Below are 15,352 nucleotides of genomic sequence, written 5' to 3' on the forward strand. Positions count from 1 at the left end.
AATTTGAGAAAAGTTGCAGGATAGCTTTCCCCCACATCTGGCCATAACTTCATGAAAAGTCACGATTTACTTCAAATAAAGATTAAAATACTATGGGGAGCATATATTATATAGTCTTTCAGAAAATAAAAAAAAAATTCAAATTCAAAATGTTGACCTCCCGACTGATTATGTCATGCACTGACACATTTACTAATATACCACAACGGATTTTATGTGATAACAAATGTTGTGTTTTGTCTGGGGTTTTTTTTCGTTGTGTTTTTTTTTAAAAATAACACAAAAGGCGCTTAACAGGCAACTTACATCAACATACTTGTTGTGAAATTTTGGCTCATTTTGGCCTTCTATGGATATGTACCTACACACCATATCTTAAGATGACCCAAAAATTGACAGTTTTGATAAACTGTCCCATATTTCCCTGTTTCACATTTGTCAACTTTTGAACTGTTAAATTTTACTATGTTTTAAACACAAATGTGTAAAATTCGAAATATATCATCAATCTATTTCATGGATCAAGTCCCAATTTAAATAAAGTTTTAAACTTTACTGGGTTTTTTTAAAAATTGTCATTGTCTCTTTTTGTTTGTTTTTTTGTTGGTGTTGTTGTTGTTGTTGTTGTTGTTGCTGTTGTTGTTGTTGTTATTCTTGTTATTGTTTCTTGTTTGTTTATATTTTGCTTTTGTTTTTTAATTGTCATTGTCTCCTTTTGTGTTATTTTTGTTGGTGCTGTTGCTGTTGTTGTTGCTGCTGTTGTTCTTTTTATTGTTTCTTGTTTGTTTTTGTTTTGATTTTGTTTTGTTTTTTTTTTGTTTTTGTTTTTTGTTAAGGATGTTTTTATCTGCCTCTCTGGTTTTAAAACTTAAATTTTTTTTCCCCATTTCAAGGTTAATCACACGTCCCGTGGAGCTGGTCACATATACATGGTTGTATGACAACTGTCACTTTGTGGATCTCCCTTGGGACAATCCATGGGTGTGGTTCTTGGCGTTCATTGGTGTGGATTTCACTTATTACTGGTTCCATCGATGGAGTCACGGTAAAAAGGATTGATGGTTTATTATGTAACTATCTCTCTGCCTCTCTATTTCTCTCTCTCTCTCTCTCTCTCTCTCTCTCTCTCTCTCTCTCTCTCTCTCTCTCTTCTCTCTTCTCTCTCTCTCTCTCCTCTCTCTTCTCTCTCTCTGTCTCTCTCTCCTCTGTCTCTCTCTCTTTCTCTCTCCTCTTCTCCTCTCTCTCTCTCTCTCTCTCCTCTCTCTCCCTCTCCTACTCTCTCTCTCTCTCTCTCTCTCTCTCTCTCTCTCTCTCTCTCTCTCTCTCTCTCACTACTCACTCTCTCTCTATCTCCTCTCTCTTCTCTCTCTCTTCTCTCTCTCTCTCTCTCTCTCTCTCCTCTATTTCTCTCTCTCCCTCTCACTCTCTCTCTCCCTCTATCTCCTCTCTCTCTCTCTCTCTCTCTCTCTCTCTCTCTATTTCTCTCTCTCTCTCTCTACTCTCTCTCTCCCTCTATTCTCTCTCTCTCTCTCTCTCTCTCCCTCTATCTCTCTCTCTCTCTCTCTCTCTCTCTCTATCTTTCTCTCTCTCTATTTTATCTATATTCATATACTTATCTATATTTCTCTCTCTCTCTCTCTCTTCCTCTCTCCTCCCCCTCTCTCTCTCTCTTTCTTTTTCTCTCTCTCTCTCTCTCTCTCTTCTCTCTTCTCCCCTCTCCTCTCTCTCTGTCTCTCTCTCCTCTTCTCTTCTCTCTCTCCTCTATCTCCCTCTCTCTATCTTTTCTCTCTCTACTCTCTCTCTCTCTCTCTCTCTCTCTCTCTCTTAATAATAATAATAATAATAATAATAATAACAATAATAATCTTATTGTCCAATAGCAATTATTGTTAGGTTACACCTCTTGTAATAGGCGAAAAAAGTAATTAAAATAGTGGTAACAATGATGATATTAATACTGATAGTAATGATGATAATGATAATAATAATATAATAATAATAATAATAATAAAAATACCCTCGACAGTGCTAACAAGATATGAAGTGAGTAGAAAAGTGCCAGAAGACAATAGAGAATAAAATTTTTTTTCGCGGCGGTGGTGGGGTTTGAACCTGCGACCTTATTGGTACGACAACTCCGCCTGGCAGGTGAGAGCGTGGCTCTACCGTGTGAGCTATCCACGAACACAAAAATATTCGTTTCAAACCCAAAGTCATTTCTAGATCCCTCTCTCACCCACTTCTTGAGATCGCCGATTCGTTCACCACCATCGCGAAGTAATTTTGACCAGCAGTTAAGCTTAATAGCCAATATTCTCATCACAAACATATAACATAGAAACGATTGAGACATGGAGTATGCTCCGGTGTATGGGGTGAATTTTTAATTCAGAAAAGTGAGTGGAGCAGGCACTTATGTTGGTAACAACAAGATATGAAGTGAGTAGAAAAGTGCCAGAAGACAATAGAGAATAAAAATTTTTTTTCCCGCGGCGGTGGTGGGGTTTGAACCTGCGACCTTATTGGTACGACAACTCCGCCTGGCAGGTGAGAGCGTGGCTCTACCATGTGAGCTATCCACGAACACAAAAATATTCGTTTCAAACCCAAAGTCATTTCTAGATCCCTCTCTCACCCACTTCTTGAGATCGCCGATTCGTTCACCACCATCGCGAAGTAATTTTGACCAGCAGTTAAGCTTAATAGCCAATATTCTCATCACAAACATATAACATAGAAACGATTGAGACATGGAGTATGCTCCGGTGTATGGGGTGAATTTTTAATTCAGAAAAGTGAGTGGAGCAGGCACTTATGTTGGTAACAACAAGATATGAAGTGAGTAGAAAAGTGCCAGAAGACAATAGAGAATAAAATTTTTTTTCGCGGCGGTGGTGGGGTTTGAACCTGCGACCTTATTGGTACGACAACTCCGCCTGGCAGGTGAGAGCGTGGCTCTACCGTGTGAGCTATCCACGAACACAAAAATATTCGTTTCAAACCCAAAGTCATTTCTAGATCCCTCTCTCACCCACTTCTTGAGATCGCCGATTCGTTCACCACCATCGCGAAGTAATTTTGACCAGCAGTTAAGCTTAATAGCCAATATTCTCATCACAAACATATAACATAGAAACGATTGAGACATGGAGTATGCTCCGGTGTATGGGGTGAATTTTTAATTCAGAAAAGTGAGTGGAGCAGGCACTTATGTTGGTAACAACAAGATATGAAGTGAGTAGAAAAGTGCCAGAAGACAATAGAGAATAAAAATTTTTTTCCCGCGGCGTGGTGGGGTTTGAACCTGCGACCTTATTGGTACGACAACTCCGCCTGGCAGGTGAGAGCGTGGCTCTACCGTGTGAGCTATCCACGAACACAAAAATATTCGTTTCAAACCCAAAGTCATTTCTAGATCCCTCTCTCACCCACTTCTTGAGATCGCCGATTCGTTCACCACCATCGCGAAGTAATTTTGACCAGCAGTTAAGCTTAATAGCCAATATTCTCATCACAAACATATAACATAGAAACGATTGAGACATGGAGTATGCTCCGGTGTATGGGGTGAATTTTTAATTCAGAAAAGTGAGTGGAGCAGGCACTTATGTTGGTAACAACAAGATATGAAGTGAGTAGAAAAGTGCCAGAAGACAATAGAGAATAAAAATTTTTTTCCCGCGGCGGTGGTGGGGTTTGAACCTGCGACCTTATTGGTACGACAACTCCGCCTGGCAGGTGAGAGCGTGGCTCTACCGTGTGAGCTATCCACGAACACAAAAATATTCGTTTCAAACCCAAAGTCATTTCTAGATCCCTCTCTCACCCACTTCTTGAGATCGCCGATTCGTTCACCACCATCGCGAAGTAATTTTGACCAGCAGTTAAGCTTAATAGCCAATATTCTCATCACAAACATATAACATAGAAACGATTGAGACATGGAGTATGCTCCGGTGTATGGGGTGAATTTTTAATTCAGAAAAGTGAGTGGAGCAGGCACTTATGTTGGTAACAACAAGATATGAAGTGAGTAGAAAAGTGCCAGAAGACAATAGAGAATAAAAATTTTTTTCCCGCGGCGGTGGTGGGGTTTGAACCTGCGACCTTATTGGTACGACAACTCCGCCTGGCAGGTGAGAGCGTGGCTCTACCGTGTGAGCTATCCACGAACACAAAAATATTCGTTTCAAACCCAAAGTCATTTCTAGATCCCTCTCTCACCCACTTCTTGAGATCGCCGATTCGTTCACCACCATCGCGAAGTAATTTTGACCAGCAGTTAAGCTTAATAGCCAATATTCTCATCACAAACATATAACATAGAAACGATTGAGACATGGAGTATGCTCCGGTGTATGGGGTGAATTTTTAATTCAGAAAAGTGAGTGGAGCAGGCACTTATGTTGGTAACAACAAGATATGAAGTGAGTAGAAAAGTGCCAGAAGACAATAGAGAATAAAATTTTTTTTCCCGCGGCGGTGGTGGGGTTTGAACCTGCGACCTTATTGGTACGACAACTCCGCCTGGCAGGTGAGAGCGTGGCTCTACCGTGTGAGCTATCCACGAACACAAAAATATTCGTTTCAAACCCAAAGTCATTTCTAGATCCCTCTCTCACCCACTTCTTGAGATCGCCGATTCGTTCACCACCATCGCGAAGTAATTTTGACCAGCAGTTAAGCTTAATAGCCAATATTCTCATCACAAACATATAACATAGAAACGATTGAGACATGGAGTATGCTCCGGTGTATGGGGTGAATTTTTAATTCAGAAAAGTGAGTGGAGCAGGCACTTATGTTGGTAACAACAAGATATGAAGTGAGTAGAAAAGTGCCAGAAGACAATAGAGAATAAAATTTTTTTTCGCGGCGGTGGTGGGGTTTGAACCTGCGACCTTATTGGTACGACAACTCCGCCTGGCAGGTGAGAGCGTGGCTCTACCGTGTGAGCTATCCACGAACACAAAAATATTCGTTTCAAACCCAAAGTCATTTCTAGATCCCTCTCTCACCCACTTCTTGAGATCGCCGATTCGTTCACCACCATCGCGAAGTAATTTTGACCAGCAGTTAAGCTTAATAGCCAATATTCTCATCACAAACATATAACATAGAAACGATTGAGACATGGAGTATGCTCCGGTGTATGGGGTAATTTTTAATTCAGAAAAGTGAGTGGAGCAGGCACTTATGTTGGTAACAACAAGATATGAAGTGAGTAGAAAAGTGCCAGAAGACAATAGAGAATAAAAAAATTTTTTATTCTCTATTGTCTTCTGGCACTTTTCTACTCACTTCATATCTTGTTGTTACCAACATAAGTGCTGCTCCACTCACTTTTCTGATTAAAATTCACCCTATACACCGGAGCATACTCCATGTCTCAATCGTTTCTATGTTATATGTTTGTGATGAGAATATTGGCTATTAGCTTAACTGCTGGTCAAAATTACTTCGCGATGGTGGTGAACGAATCGGCGATCTCAAGAAGTGGGTGAGAGAGGATCTAGAAATGACTTTGGGTTGAAACGATATTTTTGGTGTTCGTGGATACTCACACGGTTAGAGCACGCTATCCCCTGCAGGCGGATTGTCGTACCAAAAGGTGCAGGTTCAAACCCACCACCGCGCGAAAAAAATTTTTTATTCTCTATTGTCTTCTGGCACTTTTCTACTCACTTCATATCTTGTTGTTACCAACATAAGTGCCTGCTCCACTCACTTTTCTGAATTAAAAATTCACCCATACACCGGAGCATACTCCATGTCTCAATCGTTTCTATGTTATATGTTTGTGATGAGAATATTGGCTATTAAGCTTAACTGCTGGTCAAAATTACTTCGCGATGGTGGTGAACGAATCGGCGATCTCAAGAAGTGGGTGAGAGAGGGATCTAGAAATGACTTTGGGTTTGAAACGAATATTTTTGTTGTGATTCGTGAAGCTCACACGTAGACCACTCTCACCTGCCAGGCGGAGTTGTCGTACCAATAAGGTCGCAGGTTCAAACCCCACCACCGCCGCGAAAAAAATTTTTATTCTCTATTGTCTTCTGGCACTTTTCTACTCACTTCATATCTTGTTGTTACCAACATAAGTGCCTGCTCCACTCACTTTTCTGAATTAAAAATTCACCCTCAACAGTGCTGTTCCATTATTGAATATTAAATGACATATGGGGTGATTTTAATAAATTTGACATCTCGTTCCAATACAGATGAAATATAAATATATATATTTTTCGTATTTTGTATCCAATTCCAATTGCAGAGGTAAACATCATTTGGGCTTCACACAGCGTTCACCACAGTTCAGAGGATTACAATCTGACTACAGCTTTAAGGCAGTCTGCTTCACAGAAATACTATAGCATGGTAATATTATATAGCTTGATTGATTGAATTATCCAGCTGAAATTTGAATAATATAATATGTCAGAGGGTATGCAAAAGTAATCTGTCAGAGCTTGGAGTTGAATTTAAACTATTATTATTATTATTATATTATTATTATTATTATTATTATTATTATTATTATTATTATTATTTAATTATTATTATTATTATATTAATTATTATTATTATTATTATTATTATTATTATTATTATTATTATTATTATTATTATTATTATTATTATTATTATTATTATTATTATTTTATTGTTATTATTATATTATTATTATTATTATTATTATTATTATTATTATTATTATTATTATTATTATTATTATATTATTATTATTATTATATTATTGTTGTTGTTGATATTGATAATAATAATAATCATAATTATATTCACACTAATAATAATAATAATAAATAATAATAATAATAATAATAATAATAATATAATAATAATAATAATCATTATAATATTCATACTAATAATAACAATAATAATAATAATTATTATAATAATATTAAGAACAAGACGAAGAATATAACTACTACTATATTATTTTGTTGTTATTATCATTATTTTTATTATTATTATTGTTATTTTTATTGCCATTTTTAGTATTGCTTATGTTGCTGTTTTTAATTCTTTTTGTTAACATTATTTTTATTGTTTTATCATTACTTTTTCCTCTTCCAGATCTTGAATCTAGGCATGGCGTTTTTCATCCCACCTCCCATATTCTATGTCCATTTACAATTCAACCTTTTATACCAGTTTTGGATTCACACTGAGGTATATTTATTTCGAATTGAAACGAAAGAAAAGATATTTTCTATTTTTTTAAAAAACCCACAACTTGCGATGTCAATCTCTAAAGATGGACAAAGAAAGAAGTGCAGAGCATTATAAAGTGCTTTTTTTGTATTCTAATGATTTTCGAAAGGTCCTAAGAAGATTACGTCTGGGTGGGGTTCCTGACCTCCCATAGTGGGCAGGGAGGTACATACTATGGCTTCTATCCCCTTATGTCCCCTTATTTCTGTTTTCCAACATGCTTTCTGTCTTTGTCTTGGAATGAGATCACAGGGTTTTGTCCTGACCGGAGTCCTGAGTGGGAGGGAAACAATCAAATGCATAGTTATTATTTTGGGAGATGATATTTTTTTCCTTGTAAATCATCTCTCTGTTATGTATTATTATATTTGTTGTTTTTAATGTATAATGTAAGCATTTGAGTGCATTCCTCTTTGTTGGATTTTGTGCTTGTGTCCGGATGAGACTTATAGGTGATCTCAAACTAAGTACATTGGTGGTATGCTCTTGGAATCTACATCTGATCCCTATTTGTTCTCAATTCCCCTTTGTCTTACTTTTTCGTGGGTGCTTTAATTGTAATTCTAGAACTTTTTTAGACCTGTAAATTCTCAGTCAATTAACTGAAATCAGTCAATTCGTCAAATTCAAATATTTTTAAAAGAAATGAATAAAGAAAGAATTCATGAATCGTAGTCGATTGACTGTAAAGTTAACTAGGAATGTTCTACAGCCCCACGCATAGCTCATGGGCCGTTTATATTAATGATGGATATATATTGCCAAGGCTAAGCGATGCTTTTTAGAATTGCCGTGTCTGAACACACCCCAGTGTATTTTCACACAGCCTTCGTGAAATTATTTTTTCACTTTCGAAACCTGTCGTAGCCAATTTTAACTGAGCCGCCGAGCGATAAATTTCACTGTTTCGTCTAAGCCAAAATTGACCACATTTACTTGAAGGACAGGAAAAGTATGAGAAAGAAAAATTCGAAACACCGGAAGTTCGTTATGTAGACACCATCAAATCGAAAGTTAAATGATTGCTACAAGCACAGCTCGATTACCTCATGTTGTAAACAAACTGGTTGACCGTTTCTAAGTTTCTTCACTGATTGGGTACCTAATTACAAGGAACAATGGTAAGTAGCCTAATTAATTCCCTCGCAATTTAGTTTTCTGCCATTGCTTTGCTCAAGTGAGCTTGCTGTTTACCTTTCATTTTGATTCTTTGGATTTTACCGCTACGACGAATTACGAAGAGTTTCAGTTTCAGTCAATTTTTATAGAGCTCATTTACAGGTCTACTTTTTACTATCCCATTTTCTTCCTTTTTACTGGCGCTGATATAACCTAAATGTGTTGCAAGCGCCGTAATACCCTTAAAAACAATAAAAACATAAGAAGATTACGTGCTCTTTTTGAGTTTGATAGCTGATGGACCACCCTTCTGAATTTTCAAAATCTTTATGTACAAAATCTCAATTGTAAAGGGTGTTATGTTTTTTTAAAGCTGAACATTGGTGTCTTATTGCTATCAGCTCTTTGAAATAAAGAAAATGGTCTGTAATCGTTTCAGGATAGCTTATTTTTATAGTGGCACACAGACATTAACAAAACAAATTCCTGTGTGGACAGAAATTATTAGAGGTTTCAGCATTTGGATTCCCAGAAAAGTAGGTATGAGGTAAAGTGACCAGAGCGTTTTATTGTATAACATTATGATTTCTATTTACAGAAACATCTGGTAAACATGATACATTCAAATAGATCTGCCATGTTAACAAATTAATGTGGCTCTCTGTTGCGATCTACTAACAAATTGAATGTTAACAGTTGAAAGCAAGGCATACTGGTCCATATGACCGATAGCCGTGAGAATCAGATGCTTATATAATCTGATAATGTTGAAATTTATGTTCGATTTATATTTATGTTGAATAAACTTTTTCCTTTCTTTCTTTCTTTCTTTCCTTCTTTCTATCATTCTTTCTTTCCTTCTTTCTTTCTTTCTTTCTTTCTTTCTTTCTTTCCTTCTTTCTATCTTTCATTCATCAATATTACAGTCATTGACAATATCAAAATTATCATTATCATCATCATCATCATCATCTTCTTCATCATCATCATCATCATCATCATCATCATCATCATCATCATCATCATCATCATTATCCTTAACGTCATCACCACTACCCCTATCACTGTCTTCATATCCAGGTCGTCAACACAATTGGTCCCCTGGAGTATTTCCTGAACACGCCCAGTCACCATCGAGTCCACCACGGCCGTAATCCCTATTGTATTGACAAAAACTATGGAGGGACTCTGATCATTTGGGACAGAATGTTCAGTATGACGTCACTCTCCTTCCTTTCTAGTTTTTTTTTACCTATATAGATTTATTCTTGTCCAGTTTATTTCTATACGTTTTTGTCAAGCAGTAGGACAGTTTTTTTGTGTTTCTCCAAAGTATAAGTAAAGTAAGCTTTATGTCTGATAAATTCCTTTATGGTTGTCCTGTTTCATGTCGTTATTTTAAAACTTTCATTACCCTGTTGCCTTCTGCTATTGACAAATTAATATGTTTTCGCTAGATTATGCTATTTTTGTGGTTTCATTTCTTTCGTCGTCGTCGGCTTCTTCTTCTTCTTCTTCTTCTTCTTCTTCTTCTTCTTCTTCTTCTTCTTCTTCTTCTTCTTCTTCTTCTTCTTCTTCTTCTCTTCTTCTTCTTCTTCTTCTTCTTCTTCTTCTTCTTCTTCTTCTTCTTCTTCTTCTTCTTCTTCTTCTCTTCTTTCTTTCTTCTTCTTCTTCTTCTTCTTCTTCTTCTTCTTCTTCTTCTTCTTCTCTTCTTCTTCTTCTTCTTTCTTCTTCTTCTTCTTCTTCTTCTTCTTCTTCTTCTTCTTCTTCTTCTTCTTCTTCTTCTTCTTCTTCTTCTTCTCTTCGTCTTCGTCTTCGTCGTCTTCATTCTTCTTCTTCTTCTTCTTCTTCTTTCTTCTTCTTCTTCTTCTTCTTCTTCTTCTTCTTCTTCTTCTTCTTCTTCTTCTTCTTCTTCTTCTTCTTCTTCTTCTTCTTCTTCTTCTTCTTCTTCTTCTTCTTCTTCTTCTTCTTCTCCTCCTCACCTTTCTCCTCCTTTTCTTCCTCCTCTTCCTCCACGTCTTCTTCTGGCATGACTTGCCATAAATGTTCTCTCTTTCAAATCTGTGATGATGTAAATATAGCAATATTTTTATAGAGCTAACAATCTAAAGAACCAAAGGTTCTTGTGATGTTTATTATAAGTATCCATAATGTCATATTTTTAACCACACTAGGTGTAGAATCGTGAAAAATAAAGGTTTCCCAACAGAATAAAATAAAAGTTAACAAGAGTGGGGTGTTTTTTCTGAAGTCATGATGGCCATTTTACCCCTGAATATTTGTGTAATTCAAGAAAAACGTACAAGATAATACTTTGAAACATGTAAGGGGCCTATCAGAGTTCAGTATTGATGGATACACTCCCTAATATAACACATTTTTAAAAATGGAGGGACAACAGCAAACTAACTGATATTAGCTGTATGTGTGTATTACCAAAAAAAAAAAGAGAAATACAACACATCAAGAGAATAATAAGTTAAAAAAATAAGACATCAACAAATTATAACACAACTAGGGGAGAAAAATACAAGAGGAACAGCAGTACAAACAGTCTGTATATTCATCATTTATCATTCCCCCTTGAAAAATGAAAACATTGCAGCCACGATTCACGGATCAAAAAAACACAAAAAATTGCAGTTACAATTGATAGGTTGGGGAAATGACATATGCAGAGGCGGAATCAAAAATCTTTTTCTTTTACACCCAATTCAGATACCTTCCAAGCTGAAGACAAGAAAGTGATTTATGGACTAGTACACCCAAACCAGTTCTGGAATCCACTGTGGAGTCAGGTAAAATGTCTTGATTAGCTTTTTCGAATGATAGACTGTCTAAATACTGATATCTGTGATGTCCCTGGTACAAGTCTCAAGGAAGGAGCGAAATTTTTATTCTCTTTTGTCTTCTGGCACTTTCCTACTCACCTCATTTCTTGTTGTTATCAACATAAGTGCCTGCTCCATTCACTTTAATGAATTAAAAATTCACCCCAAATACCGGAGCATACTCAATGTCTCAATTGTTTCTATGTTATATGTTTGTGTTGAGAATATTGGCTATTAAGCTTAAATGCTGCTGGCCAACTTACTTCGCGGCGTTTGTGTGTGTTGAACACGTGACCTCAAGACGTCAGGAAGAGAAGGCTTGAATATGACTAGGGTTAAAAGCGATCTATTTTGGGATCGTGGATAGCTCATACGGTAGAGTCACGCTTTCCCCGGCCAGGCTGAGTTGTCATACCTGTAAGGTCGCGGGTTCGAGCCCCCATCACTACCACAAAATTTCTATTCTCTATTGTCTTCTGGCACTTTCCTGCTCACCTCATTTCTTGTTGTAATGAAGGAGTATGAAAAGCAATCAAACTGGGCCAACATTTTAATGCTTAATAATTCTAAAAAGATGTCTAATCACACCATGAAGAGAATCTTACCATCAACAATCTCTTCTTAACTTAAAATGTTAACATCACAATGTTAAAATCACAAATTATAGGTAAATTATTTTTGGCTTTTTTTGTTTTTTAAAGATCATCGAATGTTTTTGAGGAAAAATAAAGAATACTTTGGCTTACAGTAGAGAAAGATTAGGAATATTGTAAATCCAATTTCCTCACAGGAAAAATAGATACAGTCTGCCTTACAGCATTTGATGCTCTTTTCCCCTTTTGTTCTCAGAACTTTATGAGGCTAAGCATTTTCAAACGGCTTCATAGTAAAAATAAATCTATTAGTAACACATTGTCTGTGATCTCTTATTCATAGATAGCACACTACATGTGGATAGTCAGTTTGGTGCAGACACACAAAGGCATTGGCAATAAACTATCTGCCATCTTCAATGGACCCGGATGGGAACCAGGCAAGCCCAGAACTGGCCTACTCAGTGACATTCCGGAGGTTTGTACAAGAATCTTGTGTCTTACAAGAATTTCCATTTTAAAATGAGCTTTTATATTTATATAGTGCAATATCCACTAAACGTGCTCAAAGCGCTTTACAAGGGGTCCCTGGCCAACAGCAACACTTAACATGTTGGACAGGACATGGCGCTGTTAGGCGATATTATAATTTTTTCGGACAGAGGCTATGCTGTTAACGGCTATGTACTCATTTTACACCGGAGTACAGTGAGAGAATGTGAGTAAAGAGCCTTTTCCAAGGACTGAACAATGCACTGTGCGAGGCTCGAACCCAGGACCTTCCAATCCAAAAGCGAGTGTCATACCACAAGACCATATAGCCGCACACATTTTATTCCTCATGCCTTAGTCAGTGTCATGTTGGGGACAAACCACAATGCAACTCTAGAAACTTGAATAAAGCCAGAATCGCATCAAGTTTGTGCTGTCTTGTCTAAATTTTAAATGTGGTCTGCGATTACAAAAAGAAAAAGGATTGGGAAAAAAATTACAATTTTCAAATTTCAGAGATTAAATTTTACCACAAAGGGTTAAATTGTCAATTAGCACCTTGAGTTCCAGGAAATCAGAATGCATCCCTGTTTGTCTTTTTTTTTCTATTTTGTGTTTTTTTGTTTTTCTTCTAATTTTCTTTTTTTGTTTTTTTTTTGTTGTTTTAATCAATTTTCTTTTTTAATATATATATTTTTTTTTTTTGCTTTGGGGGGGTTTGTTTTTATTTTTCAAAAGAAAAGCAGCTTAACGACACGTCAACCTCAGAGCTTATCTTCCATAATTTCTTTTAGTTTTTAGGGTGTATTAGGGTGTATACTCAATGGGTTGAAATTGCATTTATGATACATCACCAAATTAACCAGCCACAACGTATTGTCTTGATTTGTACCTTATCATTTTCTTCAACCAACTAACACTCTCTTCTTTTTTTCTTTTTTTTTTTTTTTGTCATCGTTTGAATTTGCATTAAATGGCTCTAAGGACCTCTGACTTTGAAGCCTACATTTAATGGACAACAGAGACGTGGGATTTAAAGACAGATTTTAAAGAGTTGTCAGTAAGACTTAAAAGTTATTTGCCGTATTCGGAAATAACACCTATTTAGAAATTTGACCAGAAAACTCATCCTTTAAATATTGATCGATTTGAATGTCCCTCATCTTGGTAAATAACCTCAAACTTGGGACTTTACAAAGTTCAAGGTTTGAGAGTTTTGCAGATGAAGGTCATTTAAATTGATCAATGTTTAAAGGATGAGTTTTCTGGCCAAATTTTTAATGAAACTTTTTTTCTCCAGATACTGCAGTAGACCGGTTAAAGAAGACGTGAATTTTTAATTGTGTATCCATCGGTAGTCCAATTATGAAATGAAATTTGAAATAATCATTTTTCTATAGGCATTCTCACCATAAATATTCATGTATTTTCTGCATCATTTAAAAAAAAAAAAATTAGGTTGAAGAACCCGTCCAGAAATATGACAGCAACCTTCCAACATGGGGCAACGTCTATATGTTCGTGCACTTTTTATTGGTTGTATTCGGCTACTCTCATCTTTCTCAAATGAAAAATGTAAGTTTCTTTTTTGATCACTCTATGCAAGGCAGCAGCCTCTTATGGTTCTCACACTACTATGTTATGACCATCGACCCAATCAGCAAAGTCCGGTCCGCATTCGTGCACCGTCGCGAACCCGCCCGGTCGGTAGCATCGTCACAACACACCGTTCAACTAGATGCTCTGCCATTTCGGGTTCTTGCCCACATCGGGTACATGTGGGACAGGTGGAAAGTCCCCACTGATGAAGCGCACTACTATACTACCATGCTCGTGCAAAGCTATTTGTAAACCATTGGTCAGTGTGTCATGATTGGAATATATCTGTGATTGGAATGCTTTATTGTGAATTGGAATTGTTAAGCGTTTTCTGTTTGTTTATTTTTCACAAATCCTAAATGCAGACCTGCCTACCATTACCAAAAAATCGTAGATTTACGAAATTTTGGCTCTTATTTCTGAACTTCTTGATCATCTCTAAGTAATTAAAGCTCATTGAAAATAAAAGTTGATGTAAGACTAAATAATTATAAGGATTTTGAAGTGTAAGGTAACTATAGCGACTACAATTTTATCTCTTAAAATTACTATTTGTCAAATTTTCAAGGTCATAATAAAATAGTAAATAAGTGCCAAATAAATTAGTTAAATTAGTTGTACATTAAAAACATGTATAGGGTGCCTCACTCTTTATTAAGAAAGTCAACAGCGCCCATTTTAATGCCTAAAACATTCTTTTCCAAAACCTTCTTATTATGATCTTGATATATTTTGTTATTTTGCTTTTTCTAACTTCTTTTCCTGTCCCAATAGCTCAGTTGGTAGAGCACTCGCTTCACACGCAAAGGGACTGAGATCGATCTTGGGTGAAGTCGAGATTTTTTTCTGTCCAGCACTGATTGAGTAGCTGGGTCTGTTAGATCTGGTGAAAAGTACTTCGCGATAAACTAGTGTCCTATGCAAAGGGTAGCAAGCGATTGCTATTGTCTGTTTCACGCTATAGTAACTGGGATAAACTCACGCTCTTTGAAGCTTATGGCCCTACAGGATTACCATTACTGTCTAAGGTCATGAAGCAAGTCTTGTTGTACATTTGATTTCTTCTTCCACAGGAATTGTCTTGTTTCTACAGTTTGGCTTGCATTGCATTTTTCATTGTATCAATTTCGTGCTTTGGAGCCCTATATGACAATTGGTAAGTCGGGTGTTGTTTAATTTGAATCCTTCAAGGCAAATAGTTTTTATCTTAGATCTGGCAGAGAGTACTCTCTAGCGAGGAGTACGACCAACTCAGACATATTTACAGAAAAAACGGTATTGAAAAGATTATACTTACGGGTAAAGTTGCTGGGAAGAAAAGAAGAGGGAGACAGAGGATAGATTACATTGACAATCTGAACAGATGGATTGGTGGAGGAGGAACAGGAATCGAGCTATTGAGAAGATCTGAGGACAGATATGATTGGCGGGACATGATCGCCGATGTCTGCAGCAGGCCTGGCCCTTGATGAACTC

General features: G+C 36.6%; 1 protein-coding gene across 1 annotated transcript in view; it reads left to right on the forward strand.

Moving 5' to 3' along the window:
* Positions 1-15,352, forward strand: part of LOC144971588 (alkylglycerol monooxygenase-like) — a 35,726-nt gene that overhangs the window by 15,669 nt on the left and 4,705 nt on the right. The window contains exons 4-11 of the mRNA XM_078912648.1: positions 894-1,045; positions 6,278-6,381; positions 7,105-7,200; positions 9,442-9,574; positions 11,080-11,159; positions 12,129-12,263; positions 13,736-13,852; positions 14,950-15,032. Coding sequence (XP_078768774.1) covers positions 894-1,045; positions 6,278-6,381; positions 7,105-7,200; positions 9,442-9,574; positions 11,080-11,159; positions 12,129-12,263; positions 13,736-13,852; positions 14,950-15,032 — 900 coding nt within the window. The remainder of the gene's footprint in view (positions 1-893; positions 1,046-6,277; positions 6,382-7,104; positions 7,201-9,441; positions 9,575-11,079; positions 11,160-12,128; positions 12,264-13,735; positions 13,853-14,949; positions 15,033-15,352) is intronic.

The sequence above is a fragment of the Berghia stephanieae genome, chromosome 4 (genome assembly GCF_034508935.2).
Source record: "Berghia stephanieae isolate SIO BIC M18660-M18661 chromosome 4, UCSD_Bste_1.3, whole genome shotgun sequence".
NCBI lineage: Eukaryota > Metazoa > Mollusca > Gastropoda > Nudibranchia > Aeolidiidae > Berghia > Berghia stephanieae.